The sequence below is a fragment of the Phragmites australis genome, chromosome 2 (genome assembly GCF_958298935.1).
Source record: "Phragmites australis chromosome 2, lpPhrAust1.1, whole genome shotgun sequence".
Lineage (NCBI taxonomy): Eukaryota > Viridiplantae > Streptophyta > Magnoliopsida > Poales > Poaceae > Phragmites > Phragmites australis.
Genome location: NC_084922.1, coordinates 28,782,037 through 28,802,593, shown reverse-complemented (window position 1 = coordinate 28,802,593; position 20,557 = coordinate 28,782,037). Strand labels below are relative to the sequence as shown.

Sequence of the window (20,557 nt, the reverse complement as noted above, 5' to 3'; positions counted from 1 at the left end):
CTGAGGCCTATGTGGCCGATGATGATTCGGGATACATAAACAGTCCAAAAAGCTTATGCCAGACTGTTGTCCCTTATTTTACCGCATTTTATTGCTAACGCTTACTTTGCTTGGTCTTTGTTGCGTGTGACTACAGCCTTGCAGACTCGGAGACGACCTGAATACAACGACCGTCAGCGCAGCTTAATCGGAGGTAGCCCGAAGATAGGCGTAATTAACCGGAGACTTCGCGAAGCTCCGGGAACCAAAGATGAAACGATCACCGAGGAATATAAGAAGTCAGATAGCGTGTGCGTTTGAGGAGTAAAACAATTGTAATCGAAAGATGTACTTTTATGAATTCGATATGAATGAATAAAGTTACAATTCCATTACATTGTATCCTGTCTTTTGTATACTCTGTATACTAGCACGCCCGCAATATTACATACACAGTTTCAAATACAATTCAAACGCGAGATGTTTCGAATCCGCGAAACAGTTAGCTTAATTAATCGTAAAGAGTTTTAATTGGGAGTGAAATTTATAATTAATTAACATGTTATAAAACTCAGGATGTTACACTCACCTACCATTTTCTTGATCTCTGATACCTTCTAGAGTCTTTCTTGAAAGATTCTCAAAGTCGTATGTGGTGCAGAGCACCAAGATAGATGATGAAGTGGCTAGCCCTAAAAAGGGACAAGCACTCACTGATGGAAGTCGACACCTTGGTAGGTGCCACGGCACCACTCGAGTTCGAAGAATCATGGATGGATCCCATCCAGTCTTTTCTTCAGGATCGAGTTATCCCTGAGGACTCTGCCACATCTAAACAAATTTCCCGCAAAATGAGGATGTATTCTCTGGTAAACACTGCTATTTACCGAAGGGGCATCGATGGAGTCTTGATAAAGTGCATCTCTCATAAGCATGGTATGAAAATACTCGAGGAAATCCATGGAGACATCTATGGGGCTTATGCATCTTTTCGCACTTTGTTCGAGAAGGCCTTCCAGAAAGAATTTTACTGGTCCACAACCCTCAATAATGTGAGCGAACTAGTGAAGAATGTGAAAAATGCCAATTTCAAGTGCTGCAGACTATTCCTCTTTCCTAGCCTTTTGCTACTTGGGGTTTAGACCTCCTAGGGTCATTCCCTAAGGCTCCTATTGGGCTTATTCATCTACTGGTCACAATATATATATTGACAAAGTGGATCAAAGCCGAGCTAGTGGGCAAGATTAACGCAAGCGCTGCCAGACGCTTCATAATGAGGAACGTGGTGACTAGATTCGGAGTACCGGGTTGGATTATTACAGACACTAGGACCCAATTCACGAGTAATGAATTCCAAGAGTTCTATGAAGAATTGGGGACCGAGATTTGTTTTTCCTCTAAAGCTCATTCGCAGATCAATGGACAAGTAGAGCAGGTCAATGCCTGGTACTGCAACGAATCAAACCCCGAGTATATGAATATGTATGAAAAGTGCAAGCTAGATCAATAATCCAAGTAGTTCAATTCCTCAAATTAGTAGTGCTAATGAGAGCCTCACAATCATATTTATTTTCAACAAAACTAGCCCCAATAGATTTTTCATTTTGAGTCTTATTACTCATTTTTTTCCTTGTTTTTCAACTTTAAGCACTAAGAAATTTCTTGATTTATTTTCTTACAGTAACAGCAAAAAAAATCTGAATTTATAGTCTCTTGATTTATATATGGACTTTGATCCAGAAGAATTTTCTTTATGTGATGATATACCTCTAACAAGTAAACCCTTAGCTTTAACTTCAGAATGAGAATCAACATCAAATTTCTCCTTGGATAACAAATTTGATTTAATATTCTTAAAACTAAGGGTACCATGATTGCCATAAATCATAAATTCCTTGAAGTGTTTAAAGGTAGCACGCTAAGAGACAACTAGAAAAATTGCCTTATCCTCATCGTCAATTTTCACATCTAACTTCTTAAGATCCATAATGAGCAAATTAAACTTATTAAGATGAGATTGAATAGAGATATATTCTGCCATGCAAACCGTGTACAGACGTTCTTTGAAGCATAATTTATTGGCAATACTTTTCTTCATGTATAACATCTTCAATTTCGCCCACAATGAGGCAGCAACCATATCGTTAATGACTCCACGCAGAACATTAGTTGACAAAGTGAGTTGTATGATGGAGAGTGACCAATTCCTCACATTTGTCATATGACGTATTTGTTGGTTTAGTAAACTTTGCCTTTTGAATGCCTACCTATGTGAGAACATCTTTCATTTAAACATGCCATATGGAAAAAAATGATCTTGCCATCGAATTTCTCAATATCAAACTTAGCATATGACAAATTTGAGAAAAAATTACATATCAAAAAATATGGTAGGTTCTGAAGGAAATAAACTTATTGGTTTGTCGTGGGTGCACGTAGCAATTTTTAGCCCAAAAAACTGCACATGCAAACTTCCTGGTACAAGATTTGTGTACGCGTAGCAAAATAAGGCCAAAAAATATTCTGATGGCTAAAGTCAGCACAGTTGTCGTGATGACGTCAGCAATGACAAAGTAGCTAATGTCAGCGATGACACATGGAAATCCGGTTCTTCTGTGGCAGCTGTTTTTGTGGGACAACGTGCCCCAGATCTGTTGGTCTGTGGCGCGGACTGATGACGTTAGCGCGCGGGCCGATGACGCCGTGCAATACGGTGGCGACGGGCAACGGCACCAACGGCGAGCACAAATCGAGTCGCGAATCTGAGCACACGATGCTAGCGGTGGCACAGTTAGTGTTTATATGTTCACAATCGCATCAAGTGTCTAAAGTCTCTGAACCTACAGAAAACGGTTTCAAGATTATCTGTATGCTTAAAAACGGAAGCAAGAATATTTGTTACAGAGACCGAGCGATAGCTCGGGTGGTAAGACGCTAGGTGAGTGTTAAACCCGTCCGTGTTTCAGCGAAGCATGACGTGGTGCTTACGGTTTTTTTCTCAGTAGTTGTAGCATTACGATTAATTTGGGTTATTTCAATGATACTGCATGTTTCTGTACACCGGAGGCCTCATGCTTTCTAATTACTTTCTAGCGTGTGTAGTGATGCACACGTATGTGTGGTGTAAATACTTGTTGTATCTAAAAACATAATATTTGCTACATGAAGTGCATGTATGCCCGCTCCAGTCTAAGTGGGGAGCTGAGACTGAGAGCAAAAGCAAAACCAAAACGTAGTTCAAAAATGTATTCCAGCAACTCATGAAGAAAATAGTTTCGAGTCTCAGGAAAGGACTGACGAAGTAACTTACATTTGCTTTTAAGGACTTGTCTGGAACTCCAAACAGGCGCTAAATATGACCACTTTACCGCAAAGAATTGAATGTTGCCCTATCCCCGATAGGACTGCTTCACTGGTTTGGCGGCGCGGCAGCCGGCATTGCGCAGGTCCATCGTGGCTCTTGCCCTTCGCTGCTAGCCTAAGCCACACAAGGATGGCACTCTCGTGTTACCTATGCACGTGTAGGGTTGCGGCCAGCTCTACTACCCGTGGCGGACTCAGGATTTGTAGGCAGGGCATTTGAACATGGGAGCTAAGATAAAGCATTCAATGGCAAAAGTAAAGATTTATAATAGGCCGATGTCCTAATGCGGTAAAAAAATCATATAACTAAAATACAGACGAGCCTCTGGCTCAGTAGCAAAACTCCAAAGTGGGAGGGAGCCGGTGAGATTCAAACCCCCCCCCCCCTCCTCGTAGAAGCCTCTAGAAAAGACTGGGTATTAGAGGCCCTGATTAAAAAAAAGATAATAACTAAAATAGTTTGGCGAAAAATAAAAAATAACCAGTACAATTTAACTTTACGCTCATTCATGGCTTCTTCAATGGGAGGAGAATTGCTATGAGTTTGGTTTTAAATTGATACAGTTTGGCGGCATCGAGGTGGAAGTTATATTCTGTGCCTTCCCAACCCTCTCATGTAGATTTCTAATCGTCTTGATCAGAGGCGGATCCAGAGTGTTTCACTGGTGTCACTTGACACCAATGGATTTTGCAAATCTAAGGCAAAAGTACCGACACAAATGATTGTTAGAAATAAAGTATGATAGGATCGAACATGAGACATGATTTTTATGTGAAAAACTCTTACGAAAAAAAACCACAGGCACCAATCGGCGATCTTCACTATATCAGGAATGTGTATAATGCAGAGGATTACAATGAGCGTCTTGGCTCTCCTTGCAGCTTACAAGATATATTTATAGGGGTGGACACATATGACTCTAGTCTAATACGGACTGTTCCGGAATATGGATCGAATGCATCCCTTGTCTGACCCAACAAGAATTCGGATCACAATCCAACAAACTTCATCTTAAGACGAATTCCATCTTGTAGCAAATAAAAAATCATCAATAAACTCCCTTCAATAATAAATATCACCGACGCCAAAAGTCTCTAAAACTCAAACTGTAACACCAACTAAACTTGAGCATAACTCAAATTTAGTAGCAGGAACTGGCTTTATCATCATATCAGCAGGATTATCATGAGTGCTTATCTTGCATATTTTAATATCACATTAAGCAATAACATCTCGAATATAATGATACCTCACATCAATGTGTTTTGTTCTTTTATGAAACATTTGATCCTTTATAAGGCAAATAGCACTCTGACTATCACAGAATATGCAAGAATTATCTCCGCAAAGTTCAGTGTACAAACCTCTCAACCAAACAGCTTCTTTGCATGCTTCAAAAATAGCCATATATTCAGCTTCAGTAGTTGATAAAACAATAGTAGTCTGCAAACATGCTTTCCAACTAACAGCACAAACACCAACGGTGAAAACATAACCTGTGAGAGATCTCCTCTTATCCAAATCACCAGCATAATCTGAGTCAACATAACCAACAAGTCCATCTCCAGATTTTCTAAACTGCAAACAAGCATTAGAACTACCACACAGATATCTGAAAATCCACTGAACAGCTTTCAATGCTCTTTGCCAGGATTAGCCATGAATCTACTAACAACACTCAGTGCATGAGATAAATCAGGACAAGAGCATACCATAGCATACATAAGTGAACCAACTGCACTAGAATATGAAACTCTAGACATGTACTCAATATCATACTCTGACTCAGGACATAGAGCTGAAGATAATTTGAAATGAGCAGCTAATGGAGTACTCACTGGTTTTGTATCATGCATATTAAAACGACGAAGAAACCTCTCAATATAACCTTGCTGACTAAGATATAACTTGTCAGCTTTCCTGTCTTTAATGATCTCCATACCAAGAATTTTCTTTGCTGCACCTAAATCTTTCATCTCAAATTCATTACTCAACTGTGATTTTAATTTGGCTATTTCTGATTTATCCTTTGTAGCAATCAACATATCATCGACCTAGAAAAGCAAATAAATAGCTGAACTATTAACCGTCTTCAAATAGACACAACTATCATAATTAGAACGCTTAAAACCATTACAGAGCATAAATGAGTCAAACCTCTTGTACCACTGTCTAGGAGACTGCTTCAAACCATAAAGAGATTTCTTTAATTTACAGACAAAGTCTTCTTTTCCAGGAATAACAAAACCTTCAGGTTGATCTATATAAATATCTTCATCTAACTCCCCATGTAAAAATGTAGTTTTAACATCTAATTGCTCAAGTTCATAATCACGCATAGCAACAATACTGAGTAAAGTGTGAATAGAACTATGCTTCACAACAGGGGAGAGGGGAGAATACATCATTATAATCAATACCTGGAATCTGGCTATAGCTTTTTGCAACCAACCTTGCCTTATACATTGTTGCTTCATTAGAAGAAATACCCTCCTTTATTTTGAAAATCCATTTGCAACGAACATGCTTCTTCTCTTTTGGCAATTTGACTAAATCCCAAGTATCATTCTTTTCAAGTGACTCCATCTCATCTTGCATTGCAATCATCCAATTATTGCAATCAGCAGAAGTAATAGCCTCATTGTAATTAGAAAGTTATGCATTACCTTCAACTTCTTCTGCACAACTCAGAGCAAAAGTAGCGATATTACACTCCTCAATTAACCTCTTGGGTGGATTAATTTGCCTTCTAAGCTTATCAACTGCAATAGAATGTTATGTAGGCTGTACAACGGATGAAGAATGTGGAACACTAGATGAATCATGATCAATAAATAAATTTTCAGCAATAGGTGTATCTTGGACAACGGTATCTGGTATACTTTCTGCATTAATAAATGCTCCACCTGCACACTAAAACTCTGTTGACTCTAAATAGGAGCATTTGGCAATATAGCAGATTCATTAAAGATAACATTCCTGCTAATCACCACCTTTTGTGTTGCAGGATTTCACAATTTATAACCTTTAACACCAGATTTATAACCAAGAAAAATACACTTAATAGCTCTAGGCTCCAATTTACCATTATCAATATGAGCATAAGCAGGACAACCAAAAACTCTCAATTCTGAATAATCGACTGGAGAACCAAACCATACCTCAGTTGGAGTTTTCTTATCAATGGTAATATTGGGTGATCGATTAATAAGATAGCAAGCAGTGGAAGCGGCTTCAGTCCAAAAATATCTATGCATACCTGCATTAGACAACATGCAACGGGCCCTCGAGATGATAGTTCTGTTCATACGTTCAGCTACACCGTTTTATTGTGGAGTACCAAGAACAGTGTAGTGTCTCATAATACCTTCACACTTACAATATGAATCAAATTCATCAGAACAGAATTCCATCCCATTATCAGTGCGAAGCTTCTTTACCTTCTTTTCGGTTTACCTTTCAACCATAATCTTCCACTCTTTAAATGTTTTAAATGCTTCTGATTTATGCTTCAAGAAATAAGGCCAAACTCTTCTTGAGTAATCATCAATAATAGTTAACATATAACAAGAACCACCTAGTGAAGACCTACGAGATGGTCCCCATAAATCAGAATGCATATAATCAAGAATACCTTCTGTTGTATGAATTGAAGTGTTGAATTTCACCCTCTTATGTTTGCCAAAAATACAATGCTCACAAAATTTTAACTTGCCGATACTATGTCCGTCAAGAAGACCTCTCTTGCTCAATTCTGCCAAACCAAGTTCACTCATATGCCCAAGACACATATGCCAAAGATTAGTAGCATCAAAATCTGATAATGAATGTGAACTTATAGCGGCATCACCTGTGATTGTAGTGCCTCGAAGATGATATAAATTGGCAGACTTTAAATCACCTTTCATTACAATAAGGGAACCTTTTTTCACCTTTAAAATACCATCTCCACCTGACCAATCATACCCTTTATTATCAAGAGTACTCAAAGAAATAAGGTTCCTTTTCATACCTGGAACGTACCTCACATCTGTCAAGGTTCTAACAATCCCATCATGCATCTTTATCATAATTGATCTAATTCCAACAATTGGACGTGGGTTGTCATCACCCATCTTAACAGAACCAGCATCTTGAACAGAATTATAAGTGGTGAATCAATCTCTATGTATGCATATATGAAAAGACGCAGCAGAGTAAATAATCCATTCATCGTCACTACTAGCACATCCAGCAAAAGCAACGAGAGTCTCTCCATCAGAATTATTATTGGAAGCAGCAACATATACTTTACCTTCTTCATTAGATTTACCTTTCCTTTTTTCTTTATTCTTCAACTTGTAACATTCAGATACGTCATGATTATTTTTCTTGCAATACATGCAGAATTTTGTTTTGCCTCTGAACTTTGAACGACCCCTGTAACTGTTCAAACTTTTTTCTCTTTGGCTATTTGCGAATTCTTCTCCTTTGTTCTGCCACACACAATCAAACCTTCTCCATTGGAAGCAGAGCCATCATTAGACACCATCTGTTTCATCTTTTCTTTGGCATGCAATGCCTCATAAACTTCTTTCAGAGTTAGTGTATCATGAATGTATAATATGATATCTCTGAAGTTTGTAAAAGAACTAGGTAATGAGCACAAAAGAATAAGACTCAAATCCTCATCATCATATTTTACCTCCATGGACTGTAGGTCAGCAACAATCTCCGTAAAGACCGAAAGATAATTCAACACAGAACCACCCTCCTGTAATTTGTGCGTGAATAACTTCATCTTCAGATGCATTTTACTTGTTAGATCCTTGGACATGCAGATCGATTCCAGCTTTATCCATAAAGCAGCAGCGGTTTTCTCCTGCAAAATATTATTTGATAAATGAAGATGAATTTATGAAAAAGCCTTACGATCTTTTCTCTTTTCTTCATCAGACTAAGACTTTTGATCCTTATTCCCAAAATTATCAAGCGTATCGTCAAGATCAGTATGCGCAAGAATAGCCCGTATCTTTACTTGCCATAGAGAAAATCTTGTATCATGATCTAGCAACAGAATATCATATTTCATAAAAGACATGACGAAGAATAATTAGGAACAAAATAGCTTGCAGCCCCTCCAGTACAGCCCTGTGTGCACGAAGCAAAAAACTGCAGAAGTTCTGGTACACTTTGTGTACGTGCAGCAATTAAACAGCAAGTCTCCTGATAGACTTTCTCGGGTGCACCTAGCAAAGATGTCAAGTTTTGACTTTTCACATGAGAGAGCAGGCCTTGGTGTTCTGGGAACTTGAACCTCCCTTTTTTCTTTTCTTCATGTGAGAGTTTTTCTTTTCTTCATGTGAGAGTGGGTGCTCCTCGGACTGATTTTTTTATGGTTGCTGAAGATTTTTCCTTCTCCTTGGTGCACGCGTGAAAACACCAAACAGCTGACTCGAAAAACAAGCTACGGAATCCGGCTACTGGATGCGGAATAATCGGTCCCGAGGAAATTCGACGAATCTCGAGATAACGCCAAGCAAATTCGACGAATCTCGAGCGACGGGATCCGACGACGAAAAATCATATCTATATTTTTTTATCTGGCTCTGGTACCACTTGTTAGAAATAAAGCATGATAGGATCGAATACGAGACACGATTTTTACGTGAAAAACTCTTACGGGAAAAAACCACGGACGCCAATCGACGATCTTCACTATATCAAGGATGTGTATAATGCAGGAGATTACAATGAACGTCTTGACTCTCCTTACAGCTTACAAGATATATTTATAGAGGTGGACACATACAATTCTAGTCTAATACGAACTGTTCCGAAATATGAACCGAAGATATCCCTTATCTGACCCAACAAAAATTTAAATCACAATCCAACAATGATCATGCTATCAACATCATTAACACCAAATGCTTCTCTATCTTGGATCCGTCCTCGTTCTTGGTCTTCTTCATTTTCCAAGCCTTTACTCTCTACGGTCTACATTTCAAAAAAAGAAAAACGAAAACAAGATCCATCATTCATACACCACTGAACCAACCATTCACGACAATTCGTTGGACTGAAATATTAGAGAGTAGAGAGGAAAAATTCGGGGAATTGGGATTAGAGATTCAGGGTTCCATCGATGCGTATCGTAGATGGAGACGACGACGGCCGACACGAACCGAAGGCAAGTCGAAGGAGTTGGCTGTTTGAACCACTGAACCAACCATTCACGACAATTTTGGCCCAATAGGCTGTATATCTAAGTACTACTATGTCTTTAGTACATGCATAGTATGCTCGATCTTTTCCCAAAAAAAAGATCGAGTGAGAGCTAACTCACAGTTATTGTGGGCATCTCACAGTTATATGGTCGCAGCAAATGTCTGAAGCGCCTACCAAAAAAAAAGTTACAGGAACATATGCTCAATCAGAAGTTTCTTCAGAAACCGAAGCAGGAAAATGTGCTACACGAAGTGCATATATGCTTACTAAGAACTTGTTTCAGCTGGATAAGTAGGACAGTGATTAAAAAATGTTCAAATCTGAACTAAATCTTAAAAGTTCCTAGGGCAATCCTCCCTATCTAGACGTGCGCTAGATATGACCACTTCACCACAAAGAACAGAATCATAGTTCTGAAGAAGAAACAGCCATCACCAGTCACAGAAGTTGGACATGATCAAAACTGGACTTGTTTGCCGCAAGTTCTTTTGCCGGCACGAGGAGTCGTGCGGTTTACAAGGCTTTGGCGCGGTCTGTGGACACACCAGAACCCTGTAAACCGCACAGGCTCTTCGCGCCGATGAAGAGCTCGTCATCCTTCAGAGCAATACATCTGCAAGAAGCGAAGTAGCACAGACACAGGAGGGCATTTGCAGGGAATGTATGGAACCTAACAACAGATGGCAACACTCTTGCAGAAGTGGAGGGAGCTATGATGAGGGCATATGTGAGGAAGGTATAAGCAGCAGTTCTCCAGCTCGGCACTTAGCTGTTGTAAGTTGGCCAACCTAGTATTTGTAGATGATATAGTAAGTCAACTTGTGGCCAATGAGCAGACTGAACTACTGAAGTCATATTAAGATGTTATCATCTGGGGATGGTGGCAACCTTGATGAATTAGATTGGTATGTTTATTTTATTCATCACATGAACATGTTCCCAGCACCAATATGTTCACAAGAACTGAGAAAATATTGTTTCTAAACAAATGGTGGATGCGGCGTCTACTTGACTGGGTTAGTAAACTATGGTTGCTTGTGGAAAACCTAGCAAACTTCTCCAGGGTGGAAAAACACAGGAAGAAGTCAAGAAAGAGTAGGTGCCACTGCACAGTTGGTGTTAGAATGAAGAGAACTCAGCGACGAAAATCGACAAAAACAAATATAATATAAGAAGCTATGTTTGGTATGACAAACAGAAAATAAGAGATGGAGACAGCCACAGATTTAAGCAGCAGGAGAAAACAATATAATTAAGCGCGTAGTGTGTTTTTTGGTGTCTTAACTCCCAAGATGCATTTGACTTTTGATTACTCCAAACAACCGATTTCAAGTTGATTGGCAAAAATCAAACTCAATCTCTGGATTTATCTTCAATATGAAAGTACAAGCACTCACTAAAGATCCATTACGAGAAATATGGTCTAAAACCTGAAGCTGCAAGATCACCTCAAGCGAAAAAAGGAAACTGTAAACAGAATGGCCATGTCACCAAAATCTCCAGGGATCCTTGTAAGGAGGAACATAGTTTTCTGTAGGGGGGAGAAGGCGAAAGGATGCCACAGTCTTTTGTAGAAAAGGCCCCACCTGTGTTGCAAAAGACGAATATTGGTCAGAAGCTGAAATATAAAAGATACTTTATGGACAAATACATGTTCCTCCAATGATCGAAGTAACAAAAGTGAAATCAAACACTAGAGCATATTTCTGTGCAGCATTGGCATGCAACAATTGGACATTCAGAACTTACAGATTCCCACTGCTTGCTGAGAGCGGAAGCATTCAGTGAGTACAGATACCCTAGTAAAAAAAAAGGAGAGTGAACAAAGATATACTTTAAATGTAAGGGAGTGAATGACCATTGACCAAAACTACAAAGACGAAGTAATACCATCTCGCTCAGCAGTGCAGGCTACATTGTGTCGAAACAAATTTGGTTCTGGTGCCTGAAGAAACAAATATTATCATTAAGAACATTAAGCTGCCTTTGGCCATCAACTAGCTAATACAATGCATGATAAAGTATCAATGTAAGCATATATTTCTCTTTGTTTTTCTTCATATAACTGCATTTGTCAAATGTATATGTTATGTGCCCTCTCGAAACAAAAATGGATATGCTATGTGACAGAAAGCTTACAGATTTTGTCGGTGATTTCCGAACTAGATACTCATAATACCAGTATGGTTCTCCCTCAACCTACAAATAATTTTCGATATGTACTGGTGCATGTCAACTCCAAAAAAACAACTTTTAAATGATGATTACAGTGATCAGAGCTTACCTCTGTAGAGTGTGCATCAAGGACAGAACTCTCTGTCATGCGCTGGCCAGTTGTTACTTTCTGCAAGGTGATATAGTTTGTTGTAGAACAAATATGTCACCAAATATCGACAATAGAAGTTGCATTCAAGGAAGTGAAAACCTTCATCAACATGGCAACAACCGTTGATCAGTTCTATGAATTATTTATACTAGGTTGTCGATCAATTAACACATTATTGCGCTATGAGACAATTGTGTTTGTTTCTAATGACACAGGGAGATACTAAGGAGCATCTGAATTGTAGTTTCTGCTTTTGGTTGAACTTAGCTTTCTAGATACATCAGTTGAATTACTCAGATTCCAGTCTTCCTTTTCTGAATCCATATGGTTTTTCTGACACGATTTAGCTCGATGCAATGCAAGAACTGACATATCTAAAATAATAACTAATATTCAGGCAGAATTTTTTCCTTTCTAAAATCAAAATGGCTAATAGCTTCTAAGAAAGAAAGCCCAAGAGATAAGTACCATGGTAGATCTATCAGACAAAATGCAATCAGCAACATCTTTTGGATCCCACATGCTCTTGTCTTTAGAAGGTAAAAAACGTGAATTTGGTGGCCCAATCTGCACCAGACAAATGATGAACGTTACCATGTACTTCAATTTATTTTTCAGAGTTTCAACTGATGTGATTCTTATCCAAACAAATCTAGTCACATGACAATTTGCACCAAGAATAAAATGTATAGTAACACAACAATTTGCACCAATAATGAAATATAGAAACTTAATTGCTAACAGATGATATTGTATTAGTACAACCCAGCACATTGCAAACTTGTGCATTTCCTAGTATCATAGAGTATTTGAGGGGTTACCGAGACTGAGATAACAACATTATGTATCATGTCAACTCGCTCCGATACAATACGTTGCCGTGCATCAGCTGCATAGAGTTCCAGTCAGTTTTGTTTCCATTGTGGATGATAAATGAAGATTTCAAAAGGTGGAATTGTGGATGTCCTTATGCTTAATGAAGTAATCCTTTATTTGAACAAAGTAATAAGACCACTGCTTATCGTTGTTATACCAGAAGCTACTCACGTGATAGTGGCGCTGCAGAGGAATATCGCTCCGGTTTTCTGGACTCTACCCTGGGAACAGAATATGATAGTAAGTGACTATGTGTTATCCTAGTGCTCATGGAGAAGTCAGCAGGTAAAAAAATAACTGGATAAGTCTGATAAGAAGAGTAGAGGCTACAAAATTGTAGCACATGGAACTGAAATACCATTTGAAGGAGAATTTCTTCTCTGGCAGTTCGACCGGGTAAAGAAAAGAATATGCATTGATCTCATCAACCTGCATGTTCATCTTCACATCTTCATTAGTCTCCGTGACAGCATATGATTCTGCAGAATTTTCGTGAACAATAATACGAATAAGCATTTACCAAAAAAAAAGTTAAAAAATGGTCTTCTGCGCGCCGGGGGGTAGTTGCAAATTGGAAAGGGGATTAATTACAAGAGAACAGTATGTAGCACATTATGTTATGCATTATTCATAACATGAGTAAGCTCATGCGTTTACCCGTTTACCCTAAACATACCAATGGCATTTCTTACAACTAACACGCCTGACATTTCAATGTGCGGAAATTAGCCGACACTAAACATGCTCACTCTTCCCTCCAAAGATGAGAATCAAAACTCGATGATAAAGAAGCGTGAACTCGTAGGAGCTGAGTCATCCTGTGAATTCGTCTACCTGAAATCGGGAGGACGACTGCAAAAGAAGACGCGAGCCCGGACAGCAGAAGGCGCCTCCTCTCCATCTCCAACCCGCGGTCCCGCGAGGCGGGCTCGCGAGAGCACGAAGCGAACACACGGGCCCTCCTCCTCCTCCTCGCTGGTGGAACGCACCCTCCAGCACCGACCACGCCCCTGCTCCTGCGCAGTTCCCCAAGAACCAAGAATCAGCTCACTGTCGCACAGAGGGTTGGGCGCACAGCTAAGGCTAGCGGGCGTGCCTGGGGTGGAGTGAGGACGGCGAAGGAGTGGTCGGGAGGGAGAGAGCCGTCGCCATGGCTCGCGGACTCTGCCGCCGGCCGGCCTCCGTTCCCGCGTCCTACTTCCGGTCAGGAGCTGGAGGATGGAGCAAGGTCCCTTCTATCCAAACAGTTTGTTGCAGAAGAGCAAAAGATCTGCGTGGCGGTTTCGTGTACATGGGCCTTTTTAGCGCGTGGGCCACAGAAATATAAGTAACGTTGAAATGGGTTGGGTTTGTTTTCCATCTTTCTTGTGGAATTTCTGTAGAGACCTCTCATATGAAAGAACTTTTTTATTTTTATATTTTTTAAATAAAAAATATTATAAATATATCGCCAGTTTTGAAAAATTTAAACCTACATGTCGCCCGTTGGAAAGACGACAGATTTAAAAATAAAAAATACTATGTTCTAATATTTTTAAAACTCAAAACACTATCAAAATAGTCATAAATAATTATGTGATGTGGATGTTATCATCTAGCTAAAAAAATTCAACTCAAATAATTACTTGTGTGGAGAAAAAAAGAAAAATTTCAGCGAATTTGTCTTTTTTGTTTCTTATTGTACAAATCATACTTTTGTCTGAAACTTTTTTAGAGTTAGATGATAGCATCCTCTACACCACATAAATATTTCATATTTTTTTCATGACTATTTCAGTAGTGTTTGGAATTTTGAGAGCATTAGAATGTAATATTTTTTATTTTTAAACTTATCGACCTTCCAACTAGGGATGAAAACGAACAAAAACAATCAGAAAAACTCCCTAACTATTTTTATTTTCATATTTTCTCTCAAAAACATAATCGAAAACAGAAAAACTGTAAACAGGTACAAATTCGAGAATATCGAGATATTAAAAAAACAATCTGAACAATTCAAATCGGGAACAACTACCTATAGAACCACAACTTCTTCACACAAATAAAGTAATTTATAACATAGAAAGATAGACCAAGTAATGATATAAGTCTCGATTAAAAAATAACGGTCATGCCATAACTCGAGTACTCGACACAACACACGCTTGCTGAGTCACAAATAAACACAATCACACACCAATACATAGTCACACATATTACAATAATAACTTAATAGGACAGCAAAACACTAAGACAAACAATATTTCACTAAACCTACATCTCATAAGCATCATTCATCACTATTCATTTATGGTTCATTTCTTTTTTTTTTCTTTCTCCTCATCCTCATTCTCATTATCCTTCTCCTCTTTCTCCTATAATTGAAAAAAAACGTGAATCCTAACAGGAAATTCTCAATTAAAATTGGGATACTAACATTACGGTCGGAAAAACAGTAAAACTGTTTTCATCTCGTTTCCGCAAAAGTCCTAAAAATCCAAAAACAATCGAGAAAAATGTATAAAACGGATCAAAATAGGACGGGATTTATTATATCCGTTTTCATCCCTACTTCCAACAGGCGAAGGAGTCTAGATTTCAAATAGACGCATATATTTGTAATTGTTTGATTTAAAAATATAAAAAATCCCATATGAAAAAGAAGTGGAATTTCGGTGAAAGAACTCGTTAAGTTATGCAGGAAGTAAAAGCTCATCATATGATTCTGGAAGCCGGGCTCGGGGGGCTGAGGGCCTGTTTGCATGATGCTCTAGACTAGCCATGTCAAAACTTAGGCAAAGTTAAATTTGTGGCGAAGAAAGTAGCGTTTGGTTTAGGAACAATCTAGAATTTTAGCTGGTCTAGTGGCTACCTAGGTTGAGGCGAGGTTTGCTATTAAAAAAACCTTTTCTCGGCCAAACCCTTTTTTCGATATATGGATAAACATAAACTTTAGCTTCAAACCAGATTTTTACGTAAATTTCCTAAGGACGGCAAAAATATAGCTAGCTTGGCAATCTAGGGTTTGATTTGTTGTCCGTATAAGAGTAATCTGGTTTAACGGATACGTATAATTAAAAGAGAATAGTGTTTGATTATCTACATGTATTATTCTAATTTAGCCCTCGGATTTAAATATACACCTGCTTGGACTGGCGGATGCAAGTTCCTGTATCCGCTCATACAGTCGGATCTATTTATCGGTGTCACAAAATCATCTTTATACGAGTAACTAATCACAGTATCAACTCTTATATCCGTTTATACGAGCTCAAATTCAATCAAACAAACAAAAACTTAGCTTAGTCTATCCAGACAGATATAGCTAACCAAATATTTTTTTTTCAACAAATATAACTCCACTTAATCTATTTTTTCTCCGCCTACATATATAATCTATAAAAAAAAACTCATAAGAACCACCAATCATACCCTAAGTTTCTTCCTGTGTAATCCAAGCTCATGAGCAGGAATAGAGGTTACACAAGCTCACCTCGCAAGTGATAGCCTCAGATTCATCGGGTAGTTTCGAAGTTCCCCGTCCGGACTCCGGAAGTCTAAATTCACTCAAACAAATGCTTCCACTTAGATTTTATGATATCCGTATGCACATGGGGATTTAAATATTTTGGAGCACCGACTCTACAATGCACTGCTACTTTTTTTTAAGGATACATACAATATAGTGTGGGGTTGGTTGCCCCATAAAAAAATCCTAGTTAGACGGATATATATAGTTTTTAAAAAATATCTTTAATTATTCGTATTTATTGTTCTAATCTGATTTGATAGATATAAATATAAATCTTTAGCCTAGCTTACATCAGTAGATTTAAACTTCCCTCCGTAGTCTAATCTAGCAGATGCAAAGCATGTAGATAGGTCTACTTGTCAGCGTCACAAATCACCTTCACGCGAGAAATCAATCACAATATTAACTCTTACATCTACTCATACAGTCTCAGATTTGATCGATAAAACAGAAACTCAGATTAATCTATCTAAATAGATATAATTAATCAAATATTTTTTAATAAATATAATTCTATTTAGACTGCATATACAGTTCATGCAGCTCAGTTCTTGAGGGAGATTGCAGCTCAGTTTTTTTAAAGGCGAACGAGAAGCTGCACCTTGATGCGCAAGTACGCTTCTAGCTCATCATGTGTTAAATTGTTAATCATGTGATTTCCAACATGGTTGACCTGTATTTGTGTAAGTGCAGAACAAGCCTCCTGAAGAGAATGATATCCGTTACGAACAGACGTCCTTTAGTTTGATAGTTATGTAATCAATTAATTGTCATTAACAATTAATTATACAATTAGTTAATTATATAATTGGTTTACCATCCCTTCCACGTGTATAAATATGTAAATATTGTTGATCAATAATATAAATTTTTCACTCTCTACTTTCTAGTCTACTGTTCACTAATTTTCTACCGAAACATGTTATCTGTCACTTTGTTCTACCACTGATCGTGAAGCACATAGTCCAATGGGCCTCAACAATCGAATCAACAGAGACGTACGAAGGCCTCTCTCGTAAGGTAATTGTTGGTGTATTTAGTAAAAGTGTACCTAGCAAACGGGATCCACGAGAGATATAACGATCAGAGATACATATGTCCTAAAACTGGTCGGTCGTACGACTAAGGTATGGTTCACACAACCAGTACAAGACATACATGATCAGTCTCCCTGCACCATTACATAAACCCGCGATCGGTCTTACTGGTCACAGGACCAGATCTGACACAACTTGTCCAATCGTATTTATTGAGATCCACTCAAGTATTTTCCTTCTCCAGACACCAACTCCAGTGGGCAAAGTCATGGACGGCGCAGAGGGGCCTTGTCCTGTCTTGTAGCATTAAATGCTACGAAGTGGGACTTTTGCAGGTTGACGCGGTGCCGCACAACGGATGGGACATTGTTAGTAGGCCGATTAGGCAAGTGGTCGGGGACAGTTTTCCATAATGATGGCTTGGGTTAGATATTAGGATGAGCGGGATCTTCTGTTTAGATCCATACGTAAGTTCTCCTCCTCCCTACTATATAAAGAGATGACGAACCCCTTTGTAAAGAAAGGGAAATCAAGTCAGGCAGCTAGTTAGAACGGCCTCTGTAACCAATTGAGATCTTCTATAATACAACATATAGGACGTATGGATATTATCCTCTGGGAGACCTGAACCTATATAACTCTTTGTGTCCATGAGTCCATTGTACGTGCGCATATCAATTATTGAAATGTCGTTCATACACCCACTGTCCAGCATACCCCGAAATTATTATTAGGGACCAACGATGACCCAGCTCATGGCTATTGCCCACTACGCATACTGTCGCTCTTCAAACTCCTGAAGAAAAACAACCACTTTCAGTGGATGCCAGAGGCAGAGGCAGCATTCCAAGAGCTCAAAAGGTACCTCTCCTCCCCTCCCGTACTGACTGCGCCTCGACCAGACGAGGAGCTTTTGCTCTATGTTTCCTCAACACCACAGGTCGCGAGCACGATCCTAGTCGTCAAGCGGGAAGGTCTTCAGCGACCAGTGTATTACGTCAGTGAGGTCCTACACGATGTGAAGGCTTGGTACCCACAGGCTCAGAAATTGTTATACGCCATCCTAATGGTCTCTCGCAAGCTCAGACACTACTTTCAGGCTCACAGAATCAAGGTGATTTCCTCGTTCCTAATTAAGAAAATTCTCCATAATAGAGATGTGATAGGAAGAACAGCAAAGTGGGCAGTAGAGCTCAGAGGATTCGATCTACAGTTCATCCCCCAAACATCTATCAAGTCCCAGGCGCTGGCCGATTTTGTAGCCGAGTGATCGTCCTCCGAGCCCGAGCAGGTACAGCGACCAGAGGCAGACGAATACTAGACCATGCACTTTGACGGAGCGTTCACACTAAAGTGAGTCGGGGCTAGAGAAGTTCTAACCTCACCTACCGGCGACATCCATAGGTACGTGGTTCAATTATATTTTTCAGCCACTAATAAAACTGCTGAATATGAGGGCCTCTTGTCCGGAATGCGAACAACCTCTAGGGACTCACTACTAGTCGTGAACCAGGTGCAAAAGGAGTTTCAATGCTCTGACCCGACAATAGTGGCAAACCTCATCGAAGTGAGAAGACTAGAGCGACGCTTCGTCAGCTTTAAGGTCAAGCATGTCCCTCACAAGGACAACTTCCTAGCCGATAAGCTGGCCCGTCTAGCTTCTTCTCGTGAACCTGTCCCGGTCAGAGTCTTTGAAGGAAGACTCTCGCGACCATCCACTGCGGTCTCGGGCCAAGGTGAAGGGGATGCTTCACTCGGAAACGGAGCACCCGTGGCAACACCTTTGGAGGCAACGCCTCCTTCGGTGCCGTCAACCTTGGGAAGCCATCATATGGTCGTCCTGCTTGATTCGAGTACGATCTGGATGGATCAGATCTTAGACTACCTTCAGAATCGAGCAGTCCCTGACGATGATGCATCAGCAAAAAAAGGTCTCCCGGCAATCCCGCACATACTCCCTGGTAGAGGGACGCCTCTACCACCGAGTGAGCAACGGCCTTTTACTGAAACGCATCACTCAGAAAGAGGGGAGCACAATGCTCTCTGATATCCATGATGGCATATGTGGTAGCCACGCTTCATACCGCACTCTGGTCAGAAAAGCGTTCTGGCTAGGATTCTATTGACCCACTGCCCTCCGGGATGCCTGCGAGCTGGTGAAACGGTGCGAGTCGTGTCAGTACCATGGCCGAAATACTAACCTACTAGCCCAGGCACTACAAACCATACCACTCTTTTGGTCTTTCATTGTCTGGAGGCACGATATCGTGGGATCATTCCCTAAACCTCCAGACAGTTTTGAGTTCCTGTTTGTGGCAATCGATAAATTCATTATGTGGATCGAGGCTGAGCCCGTCAGGAAGATTACCGCCAGCCGTGATTATGTTTATACGAGGGCTGGTAGTGCGGTTTGGCAGTCCGAACAGCATAAACATGGATAACAGAACTCAGTTTGCCAGTAGAGCTTTTTTGAGACTATTGCGAAGAGATCGGGACCAATATTTGCTATGCGTTTGTGGCTCACCCTCAAAGCAACGGACAGGTCAAAAGGGCAAATGGAATGATACTACAAAGGATCAAAGCTCGGGTCTTCGACCAGCTTAAAAGCTATTCGAGACATTGCGTGGATGAACTCTCCACAATACTGTGAGGAACCGTCCAAACAGTATTCAAATTAATCATCAGGAGAATTATTATTCATAATCCAACCTCGACGATTAACCCGAATACCATTCCGGTAGTCCCGGCACGTATTTTGTGCCCAAGGATTGGAACACATGCCTCCAACATAGTACATCACAACATAGCTTAATAAAGAGCAAGTAATAAATATTTATATTACAAATATTAAGCATGCAACTGATTCCAACAATTTATAACAAAAGCAAGCTAGGAGGAGACAAAAACCCCTCAACTCCTAACTACCCAAAGATCTACACAGCGGAAGAAAACTATACAGCAAAAGGATATGGAGCCACATGCCCTTAGGCTCCATACCAAAACACTGAGTTCGGAGTAGAGTGTGCTACTCCTGCCCGCCACCCTGATCGGCAGGCACACATTAGCCAAACACCGCCTCTTCCTCGCGGACATGCGAACCTGCATCAACTTAAGGGCAGCACCCTGAGTACGAAGGTACTCGCAAGTCTTACACAATATAGAGCACGTATACATAGCTCAACTCCAAGGATCATGTATTAGCTAGTAGCAAGGGTTAAACATGGTTAAGTGAATTAAAGCGGTAAGCAAACTAG

The 20,557-nt window shown here is 39.8% G+C and overlaps 1 protein-coding gene across 1 annotated transcript; it reads right to left on the bottom strand.

Annotated features, from left to right (window-relative positions):
• Positions 1 to 10,778: 10,778 nt before the first annotated feature.
• Positions 10,779 to 14,016, bottom strand: LOC133907539 (psbP domain-containing protein 5, chloroplastic). The gene is made up of 11 exons (XM_062349600.1): positions 13,852 to 14,016; positions 13,590 to 13,771; positions 13,114 to 13,234; positions 12,927 to 12,976; positions 12,701 to 12,768; positions 12,348 to 12,446; positions 11,838 to 11,897; positions 11,693 to 11,752; positions 11,444 to 11,498; positions 11,303 to 11,352; positions 10,779 to 11,139 (listed from the first exon to the last, which is right to left on the bottom strand). Exons 1-11 carry the CDS (start codon positions 13,905 to 13,907, stop codon positions 11,041 to 11,043), a joined length of 900 nt encoding a protein of 299 aa, XP_062205584.1. The 5' UTR covers positions 13,908 to 14,016; the 3' UTR covers positions 10,779 to 11,040.
• Positions 14,017 to 20,557: the final 6,541 nt, after the last annotated feature.

Coding starts and splice junctions, on each gene's coding strand:
- LOC133907539 (XM_062349600.1), bottom strand. CDS start 13,907: ATGGCGACGGCTCTCTCCCTCCCGACCACTCCTTCGCCGTCCTCACTC. Junction 12,447..12,700: donor ATGTTGTTATCTCAGTCTCG/GTAACCCCTCAA, acceptor TGTCTGGTGCAG/ATTGGGCCACCAAATTCACG. Junction 11,753..11,837: donor TTGATGCACACTCTACAGAG/GTAAGCTCTGAT, acceptor AATTATTTGTAG/GTTGAGGGAGAACCATACTG.